The sequence below is a fragment of the Quercus suber genome, unplaced genomic scaffold, assembly GCF_002906115.3.
Source record: "Quercus suber isolate HL8 unplaced genomic scaffold, Cork oak 2.0 scaffold_196, whole genome shotgun sequence".
NCBI classification, from domain to species: domain Eukaryota; kingdom Viridiplantae; phylum Streptophyta; class Magnoliopsida; order Fagales; family Fagaceae; genus Quercus; species Quercus suber.
The window spans coordinates 33,168-60,000 of NW_027069654.1; the positions used below are offsets into that span (position 1 = coordinate 33,168).

The 26,833-nt window shown below is 33.5% G+C and overlaps 1 protein-coding gene across 5 annotated transcripts; it reads right to left on the reverse strand.

The window, feature by feature from the left end:
• Nucleotides 1-635: 635 nt before the first annotated feature.
• Nucleotides 636-12,278, reverse strand: LOC112012569 (uncharacterized). 5 transcript variants are annotated; one of them, XM_065779012.1, is made up of 15 exons: nucleotides 12,105-12,278; nucleotides 11,880-12,001; nucleotides 11,194-11,316; nucleotides 11,026-11,085; nucleotides 10,779-10,874; nucleotides 8,707-8,790; nucleotides 8,501-8,619; nucleotides 8,304-8,405; nucleotides 6,439-6,555; nucleotides 5,556-5,624; nucleotides 5,342-5,408; nucleotides 4,470-4,523; nucleotides 4,236-4,325; nucleotides 1,858-1,896; nucleotides 636-1,179 (listed from the first exon to the last, which is right to left on the reverse strand). In XM_065779012.1, exons 2-15 carry the CDS (start codon nucleotides 11,895-11,897, stop codon nucleotides 1,057-1,059), a joined length of 1,161 nt encoding a protein of 386 aa, XP_065635084.1. In that variant the 5' UTR covers nucleotides 11,898-12,001; nucleotides 12,105-12,278; the 3' UTR covers nucleotides 636-1,056. The 5 variants fall into 5 exon arrangements, with proteins under 5 accessions (XP_065635084.1, XP_065635083.1, XP_065635082.1 ...); XM_065779011.1 differs by having other exon boundaries at nucleotides 8,707-8,817; nucleotides 11,880-11,997; nucleotides 12,105-12,277; XM_065779010.1 differs by having other exon boundaries at nucleotides 8,707-8,817; nucleotides 12,105-12,277.
• Nucleotides 12,279-26,833: the final 14,555 nt, after the last annotated feature.

Here is a 26,833-nt window from a genome sequence, read left to right on the forward strand (position 1 = left end):
CTCAAAAAGTTAGCCCAATTAGATAATCAGTTATATATAAGGAGAGAAACATACAGAATTTTGTAATGTATGAAAATGGTGTTTATGTAAGTATAAGCCACTCTCTCTCTTATTCTCCCTTGAGCACATATGTATAAACTGATCGAGAGACCACACTTGTTGAGCATAAGTGGAATTGGAGTGAAGATTAAAAGTGTTCCTAAGTACTTCTAATCTTTATTTTTGAATTTCACCGCAACAAGATACGCTTTCTTGTTCTTAAATTCTGAAATTTGCATAGTACGTGTTATCAATTGTGAATGAAGTAAATCAATTAATTTTCCGCTGCGTATATTTTGTATGCAATACAAACTAGTTTTTTTCTACAACCAAACACCCTATGGTGGTGAAGCCTAGGGTTTTCTCTACAGCACATAAATGTTAAAAGCAAATTGTGCTACTGTTACTATATACAAGAAGCACATGGTAATTCTGTCCAGCCTAATGCCATCTCCACAACAATCAAAATAATGAAATATCGGGAATAAGATGGAAATGAATTATATAAATTATACCCTACCAACGGCCAACCCCAAATTTTGTGGACCAAGATTATTTTGTTTACTAATACCCTACCAAAACAAATGCTCAACATCTTCAATAAAAGTTAAAATCAAATTCAAACAAAATAAAATCACCTTACAAAATCAAGTTAAGTTGACAAAGGTCGGTTCTCATTTTGTTTGAGAGATTACAGGATTTGTTATAAAAGAAAATTATAGTTCATCTCTTTCTATTTCTACTTATTGATATATTTACCTTTGGAAAGAATGGAAAAATTACAGGAGTCAACTACAACACATAAGAACCACAGAAATGAATTTCAAACAAAGTCTCAATTTAAGGAATACTCAGTCATGTGTCTATCAGTATTTCACAGTTCAAGATCCCAGTATATCTCCTATGGTCCTGTCCTGCCGTAAATACTTTGCTTTGGACCCTTGACGTGTTGCCTTATCTTTACAACATCTGTGATGTATAATGGTGTACATATTTTACATTAACCTTCGAAGACCATCAAAAATAGATGCTCTCCTCCACTGGCTGTGGGTATGGATCAGTCCAACATTTATCCTCCTCAACAGCTTTTTTCCATCGTTTTCTGAAAACTTCATATTCAATGTACGACTGCTTCCTCACCTGTGCAGAATATGTTCTTACTCCATTCAAAAGAACTGATAGATTGCAACACTAAATCTCAAGAGATAGCTACGGAATCATGCAGGTAGGTGTAGCATTTGATTCCGATTTCTCAGAACACATTGTTATGCACATAAACATATCTACCATTTGGGGTGGAAATGACTGGATTTTGGGGTTTTCATTTGTAGTGAGTTTGTAATTCTACTGTCAGCTTTGGCATATAGGAGGTGGTATTATGTGTAACAGTCGCAAGCAACATCCCTCTCACATGGAAATGGGTCCCAAATTGTGGGATCCACCTCATGTGAGAGAGATGTTGCATGCAACTGTCACACAAAATAATAAATTTTTATGAAAATAGATATATATATATATATAATATTTTTTTTTGGTTAATGCCAGGTATATTTCTTCTTTTTAGTCTATTTTCTGATTATATTCTATTATCTTCATACTGCTATCACTCCATACAACAAGATCCTGATAACACCGTTAGCACCAGATCAAATCAAGTCTGACATCATCAAAGAAATCAGATTCCATTAAGTTCAATGCACCTCCTAAACTGCCACATTTTCTCCCCATAAAAAGTAGTATAACCACCAAGAAGGAAAGAAAGAAAAAAGAAAGAGGTAGGAGGGGAAGATGGATTTTTTGTTTAGACTAGAAACTTACATCAACTCTATGATCCTTTGCATGAGAGTGAGATGATGCCTGCAATACAAACACTTAAGTTTCAATGAATATAATATTGAAGTCAAAACATTATCACATTATGAAAAGAAACCAAAGTTTATATGCTACACACACATATGGGTCAAGATCATATTATATGTAGTGTAACTCTTTGTTAATGTTACACCATTTAATAACAATTTATTGGATTGATGCTATGAAAACCTCACCATTGGATTATATGTTATCTTTATTCTTGACATGCATGTCACATTTTGTGGTCCTTTCCCCAAGGGTAGGGGGATGACTTGTTTGTGGGAGGCCCTGCCTCAACATGACCATAGCAGCACCTACCCATTGAGAAACCAATGCATGCCACTTTTTGTGTTAATAGGATGTTATTTACTAAATAATTCATAATGTGTTTTGTATATAATCTTAAAAGTACAAAATCACATTATGCTAGCAAAGAAGTATAATATATAACTTAGGGAACCTTTCTTAAAAAGAGTCCTCTAGAGTCGCCTCTAGTTAGTAAAACTTATTGGCAACTGACCCAATCGCTAGAACCAGTTGCTGGTAATCCAAGGGCATTCACCCTTGAAGGGCTAAGAAGTTTATGCACATGTCCTAGAGCAATCAAAGAAGAAAAATATGTCTCTCTTAAGAATCTTGGCATAGATTGCGCAGACTCCAATTAGTTGAAAAACCTAGATTTAGTATTGGTTAGTAGAGTTGAGTGTGTGTGTGTGTGTGTGGGGGGGGGGGGGGGGGGGGGAGGTGGGTTCATAATGTGGATAGGAGAACTTAGATCCAATGTAGATCTGATATATTTAGTGTCACCTTTCACAAAAATTGACACTTGTGCTCTGTTTGTTTGGCAATAATGTTTTCTAGAAAATGAGTCATTTTTTTAAAGTATTTTTAATAAAACTATCTCATTTTCATATTTTTGGTAGCAATTTTAAATAAATTAAAAAACAATCTTTTAACTTCCCTTATTTAGCTTGTTGTGAAATAGAGTTGTTTTCCAAAAAAATTTAGTAAAAAAAAAATCTCTAAAAGTCGTATTTTTTCTAAAGATAGTTTTCCATTGACTTTTTTTTTTTATTTTTTTATTTTTTTATATGCTACCATACACTAGAATACACAATAAACTATCTTTGTACAAAGTTTTCCATCGAAACAATCCAGCAACAAAACAAAATTATAACAAAGAGAAGATAATAGATTTAAACTTTGAATAATAAAATATCAATTTCTTGGCTCAAAGATCTCAAAATATATTCAAATTTGGAATTTCAAAATATAGATAAGAAAAGACTACTACAACTCCTCTAACTATCTTTCATATAACAATTAAACCCTAACTATCCATTTTCATAAGAAGTCACATGCTCATTGCATTCTCATCACAACCAATTAAAATACTAAATACATAGCAATAATAATAATTAAAAAATATATATATATATATAAAAAAAAAAAAAAAAAAAAAAAAAAAAAAAAAAAAAAAACAGAGCATAGGCAAACAAAAGGCTAGCATTGTAATAAGCTAACAGTTAAAAAAAATGGACTAATGCGACTGTTAGGCTTTGGGCTTAGTTGCATTATTCTCTCTAAACTAGGAAAAACTCGGCTTGACGAGAAAACCTCGGCTGTTTCAGCATACAACATAGATCAATTTCGTCAACTCCTATCACCAATTCATGTAATTTTGCCAGTTGGCTTACCCAACCACTTTAGCAAGTACCTGACACAGGACAAACTAGAACAATTCAATGGAAAATTTAAAAGACGGGAAAATAAAGGATTGGAACCTAGGAATCAACACCTAAACTTGCCTGGAATCAATACCAAGCGAAGAAAACCACTAAGAGTCAACACCTATGGTTGACTATAGTCGGCACTAGACCAAAAACCAAAAGAAATTTTCATTCTTCAAAATAATCTCCCAAAAGGAGTAAAATAGTTTGGATAAATAGGAAAAATAAACCCTAATTTTAGGAGGCGTAGAAAACCCTAATTGCCTTGTTACAAAAATAACCTTGATTCTAAATAAAATTAATAATTGACTTAATTAACTGCTAGGACCAAAAATAAAAATACAATGTTGGCTAAAAAGATAAAAAACTAAATGAGAAAAATTATATCATCGTGTATCCCACATCAGTACTACTTATACTAATTACTAAATGTTCAATTTGTTTTCCTATAGCTTCCATGTCTCCATCAATCCCATCAAATGAGTATGTATATATATATATAGACACACACATATAAAAGTCAAAGATTAGGCTGATTTGCAAATTTGGAGGTAATTCAAGCAAATAAGCATTTAGGCTAATCTACTGTGACAGAGATGTCAGAAATCTGACCTCATTTTCTTCATTGCCACCAAGTGTAGGACGACCATAATGGACTATGTACTCAGCATCCACAACACCAACGTTTTTGGTTCGATCACCCTGCTTTTTTTTTTTGGGGGGGGGGGGGGGGGGGGTTGGAGTTGAAGGCTTTAGGCAACAAGTCTTGTTGGCCCAAGGATATATATATATAGAGAGAGAGAGAGAGAGAGAGAGAGAGAATGTAAAAAATTATAAGGAGCTTGCCTGGGCACAATATCCGAGCTGCATGTCTAGGCCCCAAGCATGGATCAAGTCATTCTGTAAAAATAATTAGGAATCTAAATGAGTTAATCTGGATGAGACCTTAAGTTACAATCTAAGTCGCCAAGTTAAAGAGGTTAGGGAACTTCTGAAAAAATACGGTAGAAATTTATCAACTACAGCATTACAACTAAAAAGAATAAAGAAGCCAAGTATCATTCAGAATATTACAAGAAAACCCTAAACAACCCCGTTCCTCCTGTCATTGCGTTGGACTTTAATGCTATCATACATTTCTCAGTTTTATGTATATATCCTCTCAAATTTTGTACCAAATATCCAGAATATGTACTCCAGTGGCCACCCTCACCCTGTCCCCCACCTCCCAAAAAAAATTCAAAATAGTAAAGTGTAAACTAGTTGATGAAATGAGGTCAGGTGTGCATGTGGATATGCAGAACCAATATAGCTTCCATAGCTGACCAACAGGAGGCCTAAATAATATTCAAATATTTTTGGTGGGGCATGGTTAAACCAGCTTGGTTCCAAACTCCTTTAGATATGGAGAGAAAACTGAGATTTTCATATTGGGCATGTTTTGGTTATTTTACGGATTTAAGTATTTTAGTGCTGAAGTTAGTCATTGTCTGTCTGGATATAAGTCTTGCCAATATTATTCCCATATGGGTTTAGTTTGGGTCTTTAAATTATTTAAAGTTCTATCCTTATATAAAGTAAGAGATTTTAGCTTAAAACATTCCTATTTTGTGTCAGTTTAAGCATATCTTATAGAATCAACTGAACATCTAGATTAATAAAAACTTGCTGCAGATTTTCAACTTCTTTTCATCACTACTAAAGTATTAAGGTCAAACCTGGATCATATACCATACACACCGCCAGGCAGCTCTTGAAAAAACAGGTGCCATCATTTCTATCCACCTGCAATACTGCTTTTCATCTTAGTTTTGACTCCAACAAAGAAAAATGATGCAAGAAGTGGAATTCTCTAAAATAGATTTATAACACCATCTGTATAAACCTTTTAAGCTATTAAAATATATACTTCTAATATATGCAAACTTTTACCCAGTGCATGGAGGGGCTGTACTGCCGCCATCACAACCTTTCCTCCCTCCACCAGGCTTGTATGTCCTTCTGCACTCAAAATGACCAGAAATGTATCTATTTTTCAAACTTTTAATCTTTAAACCAGAGTTAGGTCATGTTTGAAAATTAGAGGTTTTTCTAATTTATAGCCCATGAAAGGCAACTGAAGCAGTTGAGGTAGGGTGCTAAGTGTATATTGAATTAACATCCTATTGCTCCAACTGATATGATAAAATTGATAAACGACCAATCCTGAATTAGGGGTGGCACCATCTCACATAAATAGCAATCAGGTTTTAATATTCGTAGTATGATGCTCAATTGGTAACTAAAGTCTGCTGATCTAAGAGTATGAAATTGTTTGATACAAATCAAAAGTAATAAAATGAAATACTATTTATTTTTTTAATAGTAAGTAATGAAGTTTTGTTGAAGATGAAAAATACTTTATGTTCACGATGATGAACAAAAAGTATATTAAAAATTTACAACAAATCAAACAAAAGATCTGAAAATGTTTTGGAACTCAAAAAATGAAATAATAAAAATTATTCGTCCCGTATAAGTCTCTTTTGCAAAATACATACTTTTTAAGGAGCTTTTAATGCCTCACAAACTCTTAACATTTTGTATATTCATTCAATTTACCCTTATGCTCTAAACTTTCATAAAAGAACAAATCCTAAGGTGAGGAAAATGATAGAGAGAAAGAGAGAGTAGAAATTTTGAACCTTCAATATTTTGATGAGAGGCACATCATGAGACAAACAAAATTGGCAAAAGGGACACTCACTATGGGATAGAGAGAGAAAAGAATAACAAATAAAAAATTATTAACAAGCGAATAAGCCTGCTAGAGAACCTGTGCACTTTTGTTCTCCTCCCACGAGCAGTAATTTGATGATGCACCTCTGATTTGTTACGATCAAGTGCTGGCTGTGATATCTCAAGCCCCTCACTTATAATAATAGACACATACCTGGAAGTGTCAAGAGTAGAAAGAATTTAAAGTGTAACCATTTTGGGTTTCAAAGCATGCATGAAACAAAATTTAAGTTTGTTAATCAGTGTTGTTAAAGGCTCGAAGTGCATTTGAGTGCAAAGGCCTAATGGAGCCTAGGTGAAAAGCGTAAGTGTGCATCAAGTAAAGCACGCATTTCTTAACTGCAAGGTATGGTTAATCCCAATAAAGATTCACAATACACAGTCATTTAAAAAAAATAAAAAAATAAAAAATCAAATCAATTTTTCATTTATCTTAAGCTAAATTTGTTAGAGCATTGTCCGATTGCACAAAGGTCGAAGGCCTAAAATATCTCTAAAATACATTTGAATAAAATTGCAGAAAAGAAATCATCAAATGGAATTCAATTTAAAAATAAAATCCAGATACTAGTTATATTGCCCTTTCCCATATATTAGAAAATAATACCAAACCGTGAAAAATGATTACATTAATGCATACATAAAAATATATTGAGTGTACTGATCAATGGCACTCTTTTGGGCTTGGTACTTGTACAAAAAGCATGTGTCTTGCACTTCATTGAATGTGCTTTCCTTTAAGATAAAGAAGTACCCTTCCATTGGCACCTTGTGATTTAACAGCATTGTTGTCAGTGGGTGGCTTTTGCAATAAAAACTTATTTCTAGACCTTTTCACTATTAAACCTTAAGATTACAGGGTTATGAATTTTCTCTGAAAAACTTCCACAGCTGACATGCCTAAAGAATCACTAAAAATTTCATACTTTTTTCTGTTCTCTTTTGATAAAGTACAAAATTTCATGATTTTTTAATACAAAATCATAAAAAATTAAAAAAATAAAAACAAAAATGAATTATATAAAACATAATTTTTACCAGAAAATATTTTCTGGGAAACAAATTTTCATCATAAATATTTTTTTCAAGAAACAGTCTTACTTTTCTGGCCTCCAAAGTTGGAGCATAAATGCATGTTAGAAGCATTCATAGTGCTTCTTTTCTCAAGGCAATGGGCAACAAATAACTGAAGGGACTCTTAACATCCCAATCTTCAAGGTGAGCAGTTTAGAATTTGTTTAATCTCCATTAAAAATATGTTTTGCTGCAAATCACTGATGAAATCCAACAGAAAAAATGTGCGATCATGGAACTATAAGAGACTACAGGTTCTAAAAAGCTTTGTGCAAGCAGTGACTGGTTTATAATATTATAATTATTGTACAAAATAAATCAAAAAGTGAAAATTCTATAATCAAGGGGTTGGTCATGAACATGGAATCAATTTTTTTATTATGAAATTTATGAATGTAGTTAGTAAATCGGCTTCCATCGGTTTATAGCACTATAGGGCTTTAGTATTTTAAAAACCTAGGTTATTTTACAATTTCTATTCAGGCTCTGGCTCATCATTCAACTGCACATAGAAATTTCTTGACCTTTGCAATCTATTACCTAGTATGTGGCCATGGCCATTATTCATCTTACTGCTAAAACAAGAAATACGTCAAATTCAAAGATCAAGAAGCACAGCTATAACCACAATCATGAACATGTTACAGAACTTCTAGGATAAGCCTCAGCTACAGGAAAATCTTCTCAGCACCCAATGCATCAATAGAATTTTATATAAGATAATGACATGGAAGCTTGTGACTCTAGCTACTTTGCAACTTTCCACTTAAACACACACACACACATTGTTTTTTCTATGCTTCCTACAATAAGGTGCAGCCAACATACTGTTCAGGATGGAAGTCCTCGACCCCAAGGTCCTCATCCCAAAGGAAAATGTAACTATATTCAGCCACTATATGAGGATGTAAGAAACGCTTAGCAAACCACCTAGCAATCATGAAAACCAAGATTTACTAAAACACATTAGTGTAATGCAACTTCATTTAGAGAAGACGATTAGAGTGGAAGGATAAAGTACATACCATTTAGTTTGATTGACTGCAGAAATGTGTATGACATGATCACTCCACTCAAAATCCTTCCATTCATCAACAATACCATCATAGTGGAAAAGCATCACAACAAAATTGCTTGATAGAAACTGCAGTAGGGGTAATAAAGGGCAATTAGCCACAAGCTAAAACAGGGTAAATTGCAATTAGTAATGTACACAGAATCAGTTAAGTACCTTTTTCACCATTTTATTCACAAGATCTTTTTGCTTTATCCCAACAGCCATAGCAAATAAATTATTCGTGTTATTCATATTAGTCTGTTGAAAACCTACATTATAAGTAGCCTGTTTAAACAGCATACAAGTCAATACTTATATAAAATAAAATGATAATGATAATGATAATAACAATGATAATGTCACAATGATGACACTATAAGCATAGCATCCATGTATAACAGTTAAAGTGTGACATTGACCAAGGAAATTGCAGCTCCATTGCCATAAGCAGGCCGTAATAATAATTAAATTTCCAGCTATATGCCTTCACTCATCATTCACATGTTTGTACTTAGTAAGCAATCAATTACATAGAGGCAAAACTGCAAAAGTTGTAAAAATAGGTTTTGGCTTTTCAATTCTAGCTGACATTCTATTGTAATTAAAAAGAAAGAAAGAAAGGAAAAAAGAAAGAAGAAGTCAAAGAAAAAGAAAAATAAAGTTGTCACAACATGAGGAAGCACTAGCCACGTCTACAACATACCCATAAGGACTAGTCAAGTTAAAAATAAGACTCCTCGTAATCGTTTATATAGCCCAAATCGACCAAATAAACACCCATTGTGGGACTCGGCACACACCCACTTATAACATATTCATACAAATCTAATCGACATAATCTGGGGTATAATAAAGTAATTGAACAAGACAGGAATAACTTTAAGGCACTCAAAGTTATTGAAGAATAAGCAAAAGACAGTGCACAATGCACAACTGCCACAATCATATAAGCCTCAATCTGGATGAACAGAAAAACTAAATTAAAGTTGATGATTAGAAAGACTGTTCTTAAGAATTAGAAACCTCCAGAGTAGCAGCAACAAAGGATAAGAAAGTCTTACTTTGGAACCACTGTTAGGATGGAGGCATGTAGCTAAAACAGCAAAAATTGAAGCAAGTTCTAAGAAATAAAAAAGTAGGGAAAATGCAAAAACACTCCCTGAACTTTATGTCAAAACCAAACTAACCACCTGGCCTTTTAATTTGAAATTAAAACCTCTGAAGTTTGAGAAATGGCAAAATTGACTCTTCTGTCTAATGGCCTGTTTGGACGTTTAAAAATGGAGGGGGAGTAGAGTAGAGGGAGGGAGAGTAATCTAATTACCTTGTTTGGAAGTTTTTTAAGGAAGGAAGGGGAAGGGTTTGGAGGGGTTTGGAGGGGTTTCAACTCCCTCTAGCCCTTCATTTTTAATTCTCCCAAATTGGAGAGATTTGGAGGGGGAGTAGAGTACATAAGCTATTGACCAAGGAAATTACCTAATTTACCCTTATTATATTAACAAAATTACACAAGGGGAAGGGCTAATTACTCCCTTCCCCCTTACTAATTTCAAAAACATCCAAACAAGGTTGAGGAGAATCATTCTCCTCTACTCTCCTCCCCACTACTCCCCTCCCCTCTACTCCCCTCTACTCTCCTCCCTCTCTATACTTCCAAACAAGCCATAAATTCCTCTAACTTCTGTCTTTTTTTATAATTAAAAAAAAAAAAAATCAATTTAGTGTAAAAGTTAAGTGCATATCATTGTGGCACCATGGATATTAGATTTCTTTTTTCTTTCTTTTTTTATAGATATACACTGCCAGACACCACTTCTTAAACACCAAGAGTAGTAACATCATAAAGGTTAAAATCTATCCAGACTACTCTTCACAGCACTAGATAATTGCCTTTATAAAGATTGGGAAAAAAAATGTCTACATCAGACTCCATTGAACATTTGGAAGAATTTTCATAAGTCAACTTCTCTGCGTTTATCAACTCAACCAGATCCCATGGGCACTGTAAATTGGGAGATATATTAATGCTGACACTTGACAGCCGAGTAGATAAAAAATAAAATCAAATTAAGATCAACACAAAGTTGAAATTTCAATAAATAAAAAAATAATTAATTAATTAATTAATTAATTAAGATTCCTCAGATCAGGGTGAACTGCATAATCCTTAAAATTTCTTCACAATTCAAAGATCATTAATAAAATTTGAGTGGTCAAAGCCAGTCCTTCATCTCATGAACCTTTACCTTTCGAGAGCCCCATAATGGTCGCATTTCCAAGTTAGAAGTCTTGGAAACAATACCTTCAGGTAATGCCTCACTTCCGTAAGGCCGGCATTTAATCTAAAAAACAAATGAACATATATAAATATATATATATATATATAAGCTACAAATCCCAGAAATTTCATATGCAGGAAAGATATAGAATGACAGATGTAAAACACACACACACAAATTGATGTACAAAAGCCCTAAGGGAGGAAGAACAAACCCCACAGTTGCTGACTGCTGAATTCTGCAAACTACCACCTAGTCCCCATATTGATAATTTCTGCATAACAAGAAGCATTTTCAGAAAATATTGAATAACTGTGAAAGGCCGGAAACTTACATATATATAAAAAATAAAAATAAAAAGAAGATATTTAGAGTCTACTACCTCTTTGTAATCCGGTGCTATGAATGCACTCCCTATGAAGAACACTAGACAAAGCAAAGAAGCAGTGGGGAAAATGCTACAAAGACATGATCTACGACTGTTTGGATCTGCTAGAAAAGATACCTGTGAAGGGAAGTTAAAAAGGAAAAGAGTGACTCAGAAATATAAATAGAAACACAAACAACACCTGTCGATAAAATATCATCAAGTTGAGAAATATTTTTACCAGAAAATCAAAAAAAAAAAAAAAAAAATGGTAACATTGAAAGTAAAAATAACCACATTTTGTAATTTGATTGATGAAAACATCATCTACCCCAAACCCAAATGAAGTTGCCCCAAATAGCAATGTTATTTTGTTTGGGGAGGGAGGGTGAAGCTGCTATCCCAAACTCATACTGCTACGACTACTACTACTACTGCTGCTGCTGCTGCTGTTGTTGTCTACTTCCCTAATTTGTAATAATTTGTTGTTTTGGACTTCAATCAATCTCTTCTCTTACTCAATTCATTCTCTCTCTCTCTCAAATAAACAATAACAAATAGTTTCAGGCAATTACGACTACTCTACAAAAAGGAAAAACAACTCATACACCAAACACCAAATCTAATTAGTAGAACTAGAACTAGTACTAGTACAAACCAACTAGAATTATTACTACCAAAAAAACAGATAGGACGCTTACACAATCGGATTTCTTCATATTCCATGAAACTCCAAAAGCATCCACAAAAACAAATTTATGATACGACGACGTTCTGTGTTCCCTCTAACATCATCATCATCATATTATTGTTGTTGCTCTTGCTTTTGTAAGAGGCCACGTTGAACAAAACCAAAATTAAATTAAATAAATAAAAACAGAAGAGCAACAATAACTAAGAAAAATATACAGCAAAGCAATGAGCACCTGGGAACTGTGAAGGCCTTTTTGGGAAGTCTCTGTTTGCTTTTTAAGTTTTGGAAACTAAGGGGCAGAAAGAGAGAGAGAGTGAGAGAGACAGTAGAGAGGTATTAACGTGGGCGGTGGATGTTTTTTTGGATTGTCGAAAGCAACAGAATTGGTGGCTCTCTCTCCCACGATTAATTATAAAAACATGTTTTTGTTTTGAAATTATTATTATTACGAGTAGTAGACTGGTAGTAGTATTATTATTTTTATATAATAATAATAATAAAATTTATCAATAAAAAAATAATAATAATATAGTACATGGTGATGTTAGCAGCGGATTCTGAGGCGAACGTTTAACAAAGATTTTTTTTTTTTTAAAAATAATAAATTATAGTATATATTCTTTTGGACTATTTGGCCTTTTGCCCTTAATTTTTTTTTTTATTTAGCAATTTGCCCCTGTTTGCAAACTATATAGGAGTATGCCCCTATTTCGATACTCGATAATCTTAAAATCGAGTTTCTATGAAATACTCGATCTATAGAAAATCGAGTTATGCCCGATCAAACGTTAAAAAAAAAAAAAATATATTGCATGGAACTCGAATATCAAAAAATCGAGTTCCATGAAAAAAAAAATTATAATTGAGAGCCTTATAGTGGCATTTTTATGCCCTATAGTGACGTTTTAAAGCCTTGTAGCGGCGTTTTTCTGCAAAATTTTTATAAGTGTGATCACGAATAGTGGTTCAGGGACCCTATAGTGGCGTTTTTAAGCCTATGGTGACGTTTTAAGGCCCTATAGCGGCGTTTTCTTGCAAATTTTTTTTAAAAGTGTGATTTTTCCTGCAAAATTTTTTTACAAGTGTGATACCATTTAGGAAGCCCTATAGTGGCGTTTTTAAGCCCTATAGTGACGTTTTAATACTCTATAGCGGCGTTTTCCTGCAAAAAATTTTGAAAGTATGATCATCAGTGAGTCCTATAGTGGCGTTTTTAAGCCCTATAGTGACGTTTTAAAGCCCTATAGTGGCGTTTTTAAACTCGATTTTCCTAAAATCGAGTTCTATGCTCCCTTTTTTTTTTTTTTTTTTAATTTGATCGGGCATAACTCGATTTTCTATAGATCGAGTATTTCATAGAAACTCGATTTTAAGATTATCGAGTATTGAAACAGGGGTATATTCCTATATAGTTTGCAAACAAGGGCAAATTGCTAAATAAAAAAAAATTAAGGGCAAAAGCCCAGATAGTCCATATTCTTTTTCGGTTTTATATTTTGCTTCAGCCTTCAGTATCCCTCAGTTTTGGTGTTTTCCCATATTTCCCTAAGAAACATTGCATATGTGTCCTTTCTCTCTCTCTCTCTCTCTCTCTCTCTCTCTCTCCAATGGTTGTTTTACATTCTTTAATTCAATACAATAGAAGATGGAAGATTTGAAACAGTAAAAGTTGGAATACAAGCACATTAACAAGAATAGAAATCAAGCTTTATCATTACTGTTTCTCAACCAAAAAAAAAACTTTATCATTATTAGAGACTAGGATGTAACCATATGCATATACACCAATACAATTAAAAAAAAAATTATAATTATACAATTCAAATTAAACTTTTTTAAGATGAGATTCAAATTAAAACACATGATATTAGCTTACACTTTTTAATTTTTGTTTGAAAGCTTGAATTTGTGCTAAAACCCAAGATCTTGTTTAGACCTCTAATTAAAAATTAAAGCTAGATTGCTTTTACTCTTACTTAATCAAAATGCGGAACAAGAGTAAATGTGTGCAATGAACCGATAACGCTACTCTAAACCATATCCATCCTCAATTGACAATAAAATGAAAGCTTAAAGAGAAGGAAAGAAAGATGCAAACACAAGATAACACAAAGACGTGTTATCGAAGAGGAAATTGAAGAACTCAACAAAAAATCTTTCTACGACTTTCCAAGTCGAAATCGATCTACTAGAGAATAAAGTTGGAGTACACGAATAACAAAAGACTCTCCAAACTTAGTCTACCCCATGTGCTTGAGCCCTCCAAGCTCTTACTACTAACAGACTTCTTGGAGTCTTGTCTTCTCTAACTTTCTGAATTCCACAATTCAGACTGATTGTATCTGCCACTAAATGGCTCCTTCCAATGGGTTCCCAACGGAAAACCTCACTTAGCATTCAGATCTAGTGTGGTAAGTGTTTGGGCTATGAATCTCTCAAGTATGCGAGATGGAAAGGTAGAGATTGAGGAGAACCACAAGGAAATTTGTAGATGTTGTGGGTGATAATGCACGAAAATCAATAGGCTAGAATACCTCGGGTTATGGTGATGGCTTTTTGGTCCTAAAAAGAAAAGAAAGAACTGTCAAGGGTGACCGGTGTAACCCAGCCAAGGATCCTTTGATGGTTAAGTTAGTTTTCTATTTAGAACACAAGGAAGGGAAAATATTGAATGGTGGGACTTGCCTTGGGTGAACGAGACTTGCTTCTTTTATAAAGAGTTAGAAGTGGGTTTACTTGTTCGGATCCACCACCATCATGGCTGATGTGTGTGGTTAATGGAAAAAATGGGAAACGTGGAGCGGATTATAAGGAATCCTCTCCACATTTTAGGAGTAGTGTATCATGGTCCGATTATATGAAGCCTTTCGAGAAGTCTCTCGTAGAATTCACCAAGTGTCTTCTGGTCGTCCATGCCTTTGGGTCATGGACAACCTTATTGAAATTGGATGACTTTATTACCTATGAATGAGTTGTATTTCCACCTATGAGGCTCATCCTAGGTTCCTTTTTCTACACAAATTATTTTGGATGTGGTCTAGTTATGGACAACTACTATGGACGAGTTAACCTTAGATTGATACCTATTAATTGCCCCCTTGTCCTTGTGTCATCCATGCTTCCGTTGGATTGACCCATGGTAGTTGAAGGTATTCTAAAATTGAATGCTCCATATGTTGACACGTGGTGTGATCTTGGGGCTTGCTTGTCGTGTCATTTTGTTCTTCAAGAAAAGTGCCAAGTGGCATGTTCTGGTTGGTTCATGTCGTTTCAATGCCTAGGTTTGTCACCTATAAATAGTGCAATTCCTCTCTTACCCTCTCACATTTCTCGTATTTTCTTCTCTAACCTCTGTCATCCAGCACCTTGTCTAGAAGTTTTCTTTCGTCCCTAGTCATCCTTATTTAGAGCCAGGTATCCTCTTCTTCTCGTCTTTAGGTTTTTCCTCTTTAGAATTTTTTCAAAATGTCTGAGATTATAATGTCTTTGTCTAGTAATAGTGACGAAAGGGAGATAGACAAGTATCATGATGAGAATAGCTTTAGTGGTAGTAGTAGTAGTGATAGCAATAGCAACAGTAGCAATAATAATGGAGGGAACAACACAGACGAGCAATACTTATCTAGGGTTCCTAGAGTTTCCCTAGAAGTCCTCCAAGAAGAGATAAGGACGAGAATGGCCTTTGGGTCACTTGCTGGTACATCTGCGAGTGCCCCCTCATCTACCTCTTCAAGTGAAAAGGAGATTTTATATTGTTGTGCTATAGGCGTCCTTTCTAAGACAGATGAGAGCAAACTTAATTCCTTTAGAAGTTGGTACTAAATCCCTAACGACCTTAACCCTCGTTTGGCTGTTTGTGGTGAATGGTGTTGTAATCCTTATTTTGGAGTAGGCATATATGAGGTTTATCTTCTAGGGGGGCTTAGGTTGCCTCTTAATGCCTTTGCTAGGGAAATACTCCATAGGTTAGGCATAGGCATTAACTAGCTCAACCCCAACACACAGAGGCTTATCATATCCATGCAAATATTGTGGAAGGAAGTTTTTGATGGGAATTGTCCTCTTACTGTGGACGAATTCCTATACATTATTACAAACCCTCAGAAATTAGTCAATCCCTAGGCTTTTACCAGTTTTTCACTAAGGGTTCAAACTATAAGTTGGTCAAGTCCCTCCCCACGTCTGATTGGAGATGGAAGACAGAGTTTCTCTTTGTCTCTGTGTTCTAGGCTCGAAACCCTATTGAGGTGGGTAGAGAACCATTTCCTCCCTACACTAGTAAGATAGGGAATCTTCATCAAAGGGTATGTTACTTTTCACTACTCATTTTACCTCTTTTGTAATATCTAACTCTATTTTCTTTCTTTTTTATAGTTGTAATACGACCTTCCTTAAGTAAGTTCTATCTTGATCATGTCTAGTAGGCACATTTGTTCACAGACAGGGCTTTTCATTCTTTAGTAACTCTATGTTGTCTCTTTAGTAACTCTACGTTGTCTAGCTACTTGGAAGCTTAGACTTGAACCAACTAAGGAGGCACTTGCTCATGAGCTCACCACGTGTAGATGTGAGTTTCTTACATTGCATCCTAATTGTTTACTTCGTCTAAACTCTAACACATCTTTCTTCTTGTAGGAATGGCAACCATGGATGAGAACAAGGGGAAGGGTTTGGCAAATAAAGAAGTTACCCAGGAGGAAGAAGTCCACTCCCAAGTTCGTCCAACTGGTGCAAAGAAAAGGAAGGCTTTTTCCAAGACAATAGATGTGGGGAGTCTTCCTAGTTGTCAAGGCCATAAGAAGGCAAGGCATGGGTCGTCTAAATCTGGGGTCTTCAAGACTGGCTCTGTCGTCCCTCCTACTCCTGCCAAATAGCCATCCATAGTATAGATCCTTGACTTGGATTCATCTAATCCTCTTGAAGCCACCCCGTCCAAACCTCCAAGTGGTATGTTGGGGTTTGTATCCTAAAAATTCAATTTATTGGCATGTTATAAATAATTAAATTGTTTAATTATATGAGACTATCTATAAATGAACTAATGGGACATTATCTTAGTCTATGAGATGCATAGTATGTGATTTATGTGAAAAGTCACGAAAGATATAAATCACAAGTTCTTTGTAAACTCATAATTTTAGTTCGAAGTTGGTGATGAAATTGGGCATTTCATCTGCAAAGACTATAACATATCAACTAAGATGATTTGTCTTGATCATGGAAGTGGAGACTTCTAGTTGATATGCTAATATGTTTTAAGAGTTAAGATATATTGAACTGAACCACTGTGAGATTTAGAATTCTTCTAATGATTATCAAATGAATAATAAATCTCACGACTTCTATTTACATCAACTCTAAATCCTGAGAGAATAATGGACCTAATCATGAGATGTAGGTTACTTTAATATATCAGGAGTGAGATCTATAAGTCACGGTCAAAACCTCAGTATGTTGGGCAACCACATTTAGTGTTGATGGAACATATATTCTCAAGATGGAATTCATAATCTCTTAACGGAGATGTAAAATATTCCCTTGAGATAAGTTTAATGGATTTGGTTATTCAGAGTGTTGGGCCCCAACTACTTTAGTAAGGAGCTACTAAAGTATATATTTATGAAATTGGATTTCATAAATATATGATGAATAATATAAAGGATTAAACCAGGTACTCAAGGATTAAGATGTAGTAATATTCAAAGTGGTAGTCTACATTCATGACTTTATATTATTACGAATATTTTAATGAAGGGGTTGCATGTATAATAAAGTTTTTGGATATAATTTATAGATAAGGCTTAGAGTGCATCTATATTTATATAGTGGTATTAAATATAGTTAATGGTAACTTTGGACTTGTCAAGAGTTGACAAAAAAGCCCAGGGCTCATTGGAGCTAATGTTTTTTTCGTCCATTTTGGTCCCACTCCAAACCACACATTATAGCCCAATTGGAATGGCCCAGCCCAATTAGATAATCGGTTATATATAAGGAGTGAAACATACAAAATTTCATAATTCTCTTCATAAGAATCTTTTATAAAGATCAAAGGACATGAAATGGTTTATATGTGGGTTTTAGACACTCTTTTATTCTCTCATTGGAAATTGATTGAGAGACCACACTTCTTGGGCATCAAGTGAAATTGGAGTGAAGATTAAAAGTGTTCCTAAGTAATTCTCAAGTTTAGGTTTTGAATTTCATTGCACCAAGATACACTTTCTATTCTTTGTTATAGAATTCAAGGTTACATGTTATCTCTCATGAATGAAGTAGATCCCTGATTGTTGCTTCCGCTGTGTGTTTTGTATGAGATACAAAACTAGATTTTCCAACAAATGGTATCAGAGTGGTCTTCAGTATCATGTTTGTATAACATGTGATTGAGTTTTAGAATTAAAGAAAAACCATTTTCTTGGTGTTCTAGTTTTCTACAGTTAAATTTTCTACATACTTGTTGCACGTATGGTCTGATATAGATACATGTTGGGTTTTATTAATTTATTGTTAGATTAATAATTGAAAGTGTTTCTATATGTTTTGATAAGAGATAGCAAGAAGGGAACTATATGAAATCGTTTTTTCTTTCTGCACTAGGCGCCCATGTTCATTCTTGATTAAAGAATGAGGAAAGTCAAAATGTTTGTCTCTGTTTCGGTGTTCGAATCAAAGAGTTAACTGTTTTTGGTTTTCAGTAATGCATGAGAAACTTGCTATTTATCATGATCTATGATGTGGATTCATAGTTGTGAAAATTTTGCGGTCATTTTTTTGCATATTATAGTTTTTGAAACTATTGTTTGATTAAAACTGATTTTGATATTATGATATTGTTTAAGTTTGATTTTAACCACGTAAAATTAAATTTTAACACTTTAACATCAATGAAATTCAAGTTTTAATCTTAATCTCATCGTTTTTGATCATTAGGAATGTGTTTTGTTCATTAGAAATGTAGAAAATGGTTAAAAGAAAAATGGCTATTTCTAGGCGTTTTCGCGATTGGCGAATCGCGAGATGAGTCGCAAGTGAGTCGTGAGAGCTTCTGGATGAACTTACGACTGGGTCTAGCGACTAGGTGAGTCGCCAAAATGAGTAGCGAAAACTCGCGAACGGAGTCTCGCGACTGGGCAAGTCGCCAAAATGAGTAGTCAAAACTCGCTACTCAAACGAGTAGCCAGAATAAGTAGCCAAAAATTCCGATGCCTGTTTATTACATGTAGTTAAATAGAACTCTTAGTCCTAAATTATTTTATGATTAAAAGTCCTTAATTTATTTTAATTTGAGGTTTTTAATGAGATTAAAATTCTAATTAAAGTTATATAGTTTCTAATGAGATTAGAATACTTTATCTAATAAATTAAGGATAGAATTCTATATAACTAATTTTTGATTCATTAGTGTTTAAGGAATCTTAAATAGTTTAGGTCTTCCATTTTAGTTAGTGACTCTAATGAGATTAGAGTCTTTAACAAGTGCAAGGTTGTTAGTTGTGATGGAATCACAATTATTTAAAGAAAAACCCAAATAACGAGTGGGAATGCAAAAATCACCATTTTTGTTAAGTTTATTGTAATGCGAATAGATATCTTGTCTTGACTTTGAGTCTTGCATTCCACATGGAGGGTATTTACTTCATGGATTACAAGGTTAAACTTCTTTGTAATTGCGCAAATGTTCATTACACTATTGTGATGTGATATAGTTACATCACATTGAATTTAAACAATTAAACACATTTAATATGTAGGGTTAAAATTGTGATTAGATCACAATGATTTCAAAACAATCCACTTGTTTAAAATTTCTAGTGGGAGAGAGATACAAGGGTTGGATCTCACGGCCTCCATTGCGGGTTTATAGTAGTGTGATTAGGCACCTCGCCTTGGTGTATATGCCTTGCTCCCTTCAGAGGGTGTTTAATTCATGGTATTATAGATTAAACTTTTTAATGATAGATGAAGCGTGTTTTTACATTGAGAATGACCACGCTTCAGTGGAGTTACTTGGTGACTCACATTAATTCTAGGCAATGGTGTACACTAGACTAAGTGTAATGTTAACCTTCCTTCGGAGCTATGTCATTATTACTTAGACGCTAAAGGAAAAATAGAAAATTATTTTTGTTTGGTAAGAGTTACCATGATAGCATTAATAATGAGAATAATTCTCACCTAATCATAGTGATTGGTATGACCTTGCTTCCGAGGAATATTAATTGCGGGATTAGGTTATCGTTGCACCTAGTATAATATGTTTTTCGGGTTCCATATTATATGGTTATGGATGCGAAATGATAATGTCTTGGTTATTATGTTCATAGTCTCAAAATAAAGTTGTCATAAATTTTGTCCTTTAGCTACTATTTTAATTGAATCACATAAACTAAGAAATAATTTTGGACATGGTACTTAAAGGAGCTGAAGTACATGTTTATGTTTTGATTCAGCATTGTCATAATTTCTTATACATGATGCATTTAATGGAAGATAGCTTATGATGTGATCATAGTCTCCATTGAAATGTTAAAATGTTCATTGGCTTCTATCTCAATTGTGCTATAGCATGAGATGCAAGAGTTAGTACTAGACTTAGACTTTATATTAAGTCTAAATGAGATGTTTGGTATGAATCATATTGAGTGCTAAGAAAAGTTTAAGGAGTTCCAATTCTATGCCATTTTATGAAAATATTTTGTTTTTAAAATGAATTGGAATTCTTGGATGAAGAGATTAAATGTTAATCTTATATGGATATGATCCACAAGTCATTGTTAGAATCATTTGATCAATTCAGATTATTTTGAAAATAAGTTAATTCTTTTATATTATTTGAATTGATGAGTGAATTCTACGCAATGGAAGACATCCTAAAAGCTAAGGCTAGGATCAATATGATTTAATTCAAATTCTTAGCCTAAACCGAAAGGTAAGGGTCGTAAGAAGAAGAATTATAATACCAAACAGTTGGACAAGTTAGTTGCCCTAGTAATTGCTAAAAGGAAATTAGACTCAAAAGAATGACCAAAAGGAAAGTATTTCTGTTTTGGTAAAGCTAAGCATTGTCTATGATTGTCTTCTAGATGGAAATTTATATGTTTTACTTTTTAAAGAGAAAGTTTTCGTCCTTTGGCATTGTATGTTTTGGCACTTATGTCTAGATCTTATTAATCTAAATGATATTCAAGATTGGTGAAAGATGGGCTTTTAGAACCATTATTTTGTTATATTCCCAGTCTATGAATTCTATTTAGAGGATAATATGATCTAGGGCTCCTTTTCGTAAAAGGAATATAGTGTCAATGACTTCTTTAAGTCAGTGCATACATGAAGGAGGAATATGACTCTTTTAGAAATAGTAAAGTACATGACAAATATTTCTATTTGCTTATTTCTTTTGGAGACATACTCTAATAATTACTATACATTTTCTAAAGTTGATTTCAAAAGTTTGTTTCTAGGACATCTGTCAAATTGTGGATTGGGTAAAAACCTAGTATATGATACTTCCACTTTTGGAGATGTCCAACTCTTGTACTAGATAAGAAGTCTAACAAATTGAAATCAAAAGATAGAAAAATGTGTGTTTTATGATGGGTATCCAAAAGGAATTGCAAAAGATTGTTTTGGTATTCATAAAGAATACAAGATGTTTGTAAAGTACAAATACAAAATTCTTGATGATGACTATGTGAATAATCTTAAAGCAAATCATAGATTGTTCTAGAAGAAAAATGTCAGAATTTGTAGTAGGACAACTATAAAATACACTTGGAAAAGAGATAGTTGTATTAAATACATCACAAGACATTATTCTGTAGATAACTATTATATTGGTACAATATCGTAGTGGGAGGATTACCAAATAAATTCATACTTTTGGAATAAACTTTTGTAGTTCTTCCACAAAGATATGAATTTAATCCTGGGTCCTACGTAAAGGCAATAGATGATATGAATATGGATTACTGAATCAAGGTTATGTGAATAGAATTAGATTATATTTAAAGTCTAGAACTTGTAGAAGCCCCTAATGGCATTAAGCCTATTGTTTTCAAATAGGTTTACAAGTAAATGAGATTGATAGATTTGAAGGTCCAAAACTTCAAAGTCAAGACTAGTGGCGAAAAGATTTATTCAAAAAGAAATGGTTCGATTATGAAAAGATTTTTTTCACCAATAGTCAAGTTTGACTCTATCTAAATTCTCTTATTCATTATATTTCATTTGGATGAAATATGACAATGAATATTAAGAAAGCTTCTTTTAGTAGCAATCTTGAGGAAGACATCTATATGATGTAACTAGACTTGTTCATAGTAAAGAACAAGTAGTGTTTAGTATATAAGTTGCTTAAATTCCATTTATGGACTAAAACAAATATATGAATCATAAAATATCATCTTTGATTAAGAAATCAAATTGTTTGATTTTGATCAAGTATTTAAAAGCCTTATGTGTGTCAACGCTATATAGAATAATATATTTCTTAATGTATGTTAGTGACATTCTAATCATTTAGAATGATGTAGAGTTGTTGTCATCAATGGAGTTTTTGGTTGTCTAGTCTAGTTTGATATAAAATACTTGGGAAAGACTCGTCACATCCTAAGAATTAAACTTTGTTAAAATTCAGGAATTAGGATATTGGGTCTATCTCAAACTGCTTAAATAGATTAGATTCTAGCCAAGTATAGCATGTATTACTTCAAGAAAGGATTCTTTCCTTTTAAGTTTGAAGTTCTTTTATATAGGACTATAGTCCTAAAACATATAAAAGGAAGAGCATATTAAAACGGTTCCTTATACCTTATCAATAGGAAGTCTTTATGCTATGCTGTATACTAAGCTAAATATCTATTTTGTGGTGGGTATGGGAAGCAAATATCAATTGAATCAAAAATCACTTAATTTAGTAGGAGTAAAGCATATACTCAAATATCTTAGGAGAATGAGGGATTATATGCTTGTCCACCAAGGTGAAGTGTTGATGGTTATTGGATGTACAAATACTGACTTGTAGTTTAATTGTGATTTATGAAGTTGGACTTCAAGATGTGTTCATCCTAGGTGGTGAAGATACACATTAAGCATAAGTATCATCTCATTAGAGAGATATGAATACATGAAAAGTAGTAGTAGAAAAGATAATTTATACAATAAATCTAACTGAAACTTGTTTCCAAACCTTACCTTAGAATGACTATGAATTACTCTAAAGGGAGATAAGTGTCGGATATATGGTAAATTGTCTTTGAGAGCAAGTAGGAGATTGTTGGGGTTTGTGCCCTAAAAATCCAATTTATTGGCATGTTATAAATAATTAAATTGTTTGATTATTTGAGACTACCTATAAATGAACTAATGGGACATTATCTTAATCCATGAGATGTATAGTATGTGATTTATGTGAAAAGTCACAGGAAGATATAAATCACAAGTTCTTTCTAAACTCAGAATTTTAGTTTGTAGTTGGTGATGAAAATGGGCATTTCATCTGTAAAGACTATATAACATATCAACTAAGATGATTTGTCTTGATCATAGAAGTTGAGACTTCTAGTTAATATGTTGATATGTTTTAAGAGTTAAGATATATTGAACTAGACCGCTGTGAGATTTATTATTCACTTAACGACTATCAAATGAATAATAAATTTCACGATTTCTATTTACATCAACTCTAAATCCTGAGAGAATAATGGACTTGATCATGAGATGTAGGTTGTTTTGATATATCAGGAATGAGATTTATAAGTCATGGTCAAAACCTCAGTATGTTGGGCAACCAAATTTAGTGTTGATGGAACATATATTCTTAAGATGAAATTCATAATTTTTTAACGGAGATATAAAATATTTCTTTGAGATAAGTTTAATGGGTTTGGTTATTCAGAGTGTTGGGTCTAACCACTTTAGTAAGGAGTTACTAAAGTATATATTTATGAAATTGGATTTCATAAATATATGATGAATAATATAAAGGATTAAACTGGGTAATCAAGGATTAAGATGTAGTAATCTTCAAAGTGGCAGTCTACATTCATGACTTTGTATTACTACGAATGTTTTAATGAAGGGGTTGTATGTATAGTAAAGTCTTGGGATATAATTTATAGATAAGGCTTAGAGTGCAACTATATTTATATAGTGGTATTAAATATAGTTAATGATAACTTTAGACTTATCATGAGTTGACAGAAAAGCTCAAGAGCCATTGGAGCTAGTGTCTTATTGGTCCCTTTTGGTTTCACTCCAAGCCACACATTATAGCTCAATTGGAATGACCCAAAAGGCTAGCTTAATTAGATAATCAGTTATATATAAAGAGAGAAACATACAAAATTTCATAAGTCTCTTCATAAGAATCTTTGATTAAGATCAAAAGACATGAAATGGTTTATATGTGGGCATTAGACACTCTTTTATTCTCTCATTGGAAACTAATTGAGAGACCACACTTCTTGGGCATCAAGTAGAATTGAAATGAAGATTAAAAGTGTTCCCAAGTAATTCTCAACTTTAGGTTTTGAATTTCATTGCACCAAAGTATGCTTTCTATTCTTTGTTCTAGAATTCAAGGTTACATGTTATCTTTCGTGAATGAAGTAGATCCGTGATTGTTGCTTCCATTGTGTGTTTTATATGAAATACAAAACCAGATTTTCCAATATGGTAACCCCGTGACCCTTCTCAGGAATGAAGGCCTTGCCTGGATGAGGTTTCAGTAAGTTATGTCTAAGGAGGAAGTTGCCATATGCTATCACATGTCTGTGAAGGAGTTTGAGCATTCTTAACTTCATGGCCTCTTCAAAGTACTTTTACTCGTCTTTAATCATTCATAAATTAAAATATTCGTCCATTTATCTCATGTCCATATATTTTAATATAGGCTATGACTAAGTTTATGGCGATGTCCAGACAAGTTTATGAATTGGACAAGCAAAGGGTTAAGCTTGAGGCAAAGATTTGCGAGATGGAGAGAGAATCCAATTGTCGAGCTAAAGTGAGGGCTAAGTTGGAGGATGAGGTAAAGGAGCTGAAGAACCTCATCGAAGATTTAAAAGCAGATGCCATTGAGAAGGACACTCATCTTGACCACCTCCAAAAGAGAAGTGACGACCTCTACACTTTTCTAGGAGAAACTAAAGAAGCAACTATTAAGGAGTTCAAGGTATCCAATGAGTTTACTAGCCTTTTGGATAGAAACTATGCTGTTGGGTTTGAAGACTTCCGTATGGACGGGATTGAACACTTCCTTGGAGTGGATTTCAGCCCTATCAACTTCGACATTGCTACTGAGAGCTCTCTTCTCCAGACAAGTTCTAAAGATATAAATGTCAAAGTTGATGCCTCTAACTAGCCTGCCAAGGATGACCCAAAAGGGTTTTTGGATGATGGTCATCTACCCTCTTATTTATGAACATATTTTCGTCCATGTTTGAAGAATTATTCTTATTTTTATTGCCAATTTTAATTCCAAGTGTCCTTTGTCCATAATTGGGAATTTATTTTGGAATAGACAAATATTTTCCTCGTCCTTAGACTTATTCTTGGCATTTTTCTTGGCTATTTTTCTTTTCGTCTACAGCTTGGATTGCTTAGTGGATTGGACGTGTCATCCATATAAAGTGTATTGCATGCATCCTTTTCTTCATCCTTTATTTTTGGACAAGTGTACTGGGAGGTGTTTGTTCCTTGCCGTTGTACTTAACATTATTGCCATAGGTTTTATGGCAATTTGCCTTTTCCTCGTCTAAGAATGGCTCATTGATCAGTGCAAAACCGCAAGTGTACAGTATCGTAGTTTTATAGTAAAGTGATGAGAAGAGTATCATTCTCAGGGATTGGTCACTTACTTTTGACAAATACCAAAATTATGCTAATCTCGATTTTATCTAGAGAAGTTACTAAGGTTTTTTTTTTTTTTTTTTTTTTTTGTAATTGGAATTGAAAATAAAATCAATTTAACGAAAATGCACAAAGGAAAAGAAAGATGTTGCTCGAAGATCAAATTAATGGGAAGAAAACTTCTAGAAAATTGATTTCACCTAATTCCTCACTATGCTTTACTCATCTAGCTAATTGAATTTAATTCTCTCTGCTTGTTAGCAATCTCCAAATTGATCCAAAAGCCTCTTTCAACAGTCAATTGGAAACATTCTTGTTCATCATTTTTACACAAGAATATGCAACTTAATAAAGCAAGACAACATTAAGACCAACGATTTTAATACTACATAGGTTCATACAAGTCTTTCGATCTCTATATTTACCTATGCCGAAACATTCAAGATCTATCTTATAATTCCCTCTTTCGACAGCAAATCACAAGATCAAAATCATCTAATTAATGACCACTTAATTAGAAGCAATAAGCTCAGAATAAATTAGACAAACATGAAAAGAATTAATTCAAATTAACATAGAAAAGTAAGCATAGTTCGGAACTAGATTACATCGTTTTCCTAGAATAAAGAAAATTTAGTTCATGCTAAAAATTAAACTCAACAGAAACGAATTCACCATAATGTTTTTGAGAAGTTTTGAAGGAAAAAATGAACGCAAAAAATCTCCTTCAGCCTTCGTAGCTTCTCCTCTCTTTCAGCGTTAGCCCCCTCTTTTCTGCTTCAGCCTCTACTTTTATTTTTAGTTTTGGCGCCCCCTTTTTTTCTTTTAGTGCCCTCTATTTTTTCTCTAAACGCATTCCTCTTTTCTAGCCCAAAACGTTCCTCTTTTCAGCCCAAAACGTTGCTCTCTGTTTGTGCGTGCCTCCCCTTTTAGTTTTGGCCTCTATCAAAACCCAGAGGGACCCGCTTTTCTTGCCAACTTCTAAGGCCAAAAAGAAATCTTCCTTTAGTTCCGCTCATCCAAGACCAAATATTCTCTCTAGCTGCTTCGTCTCTTTTATTTGAATAAATCTTCATTTTCTTCAAATTTAGCATAAAATTTAAATAA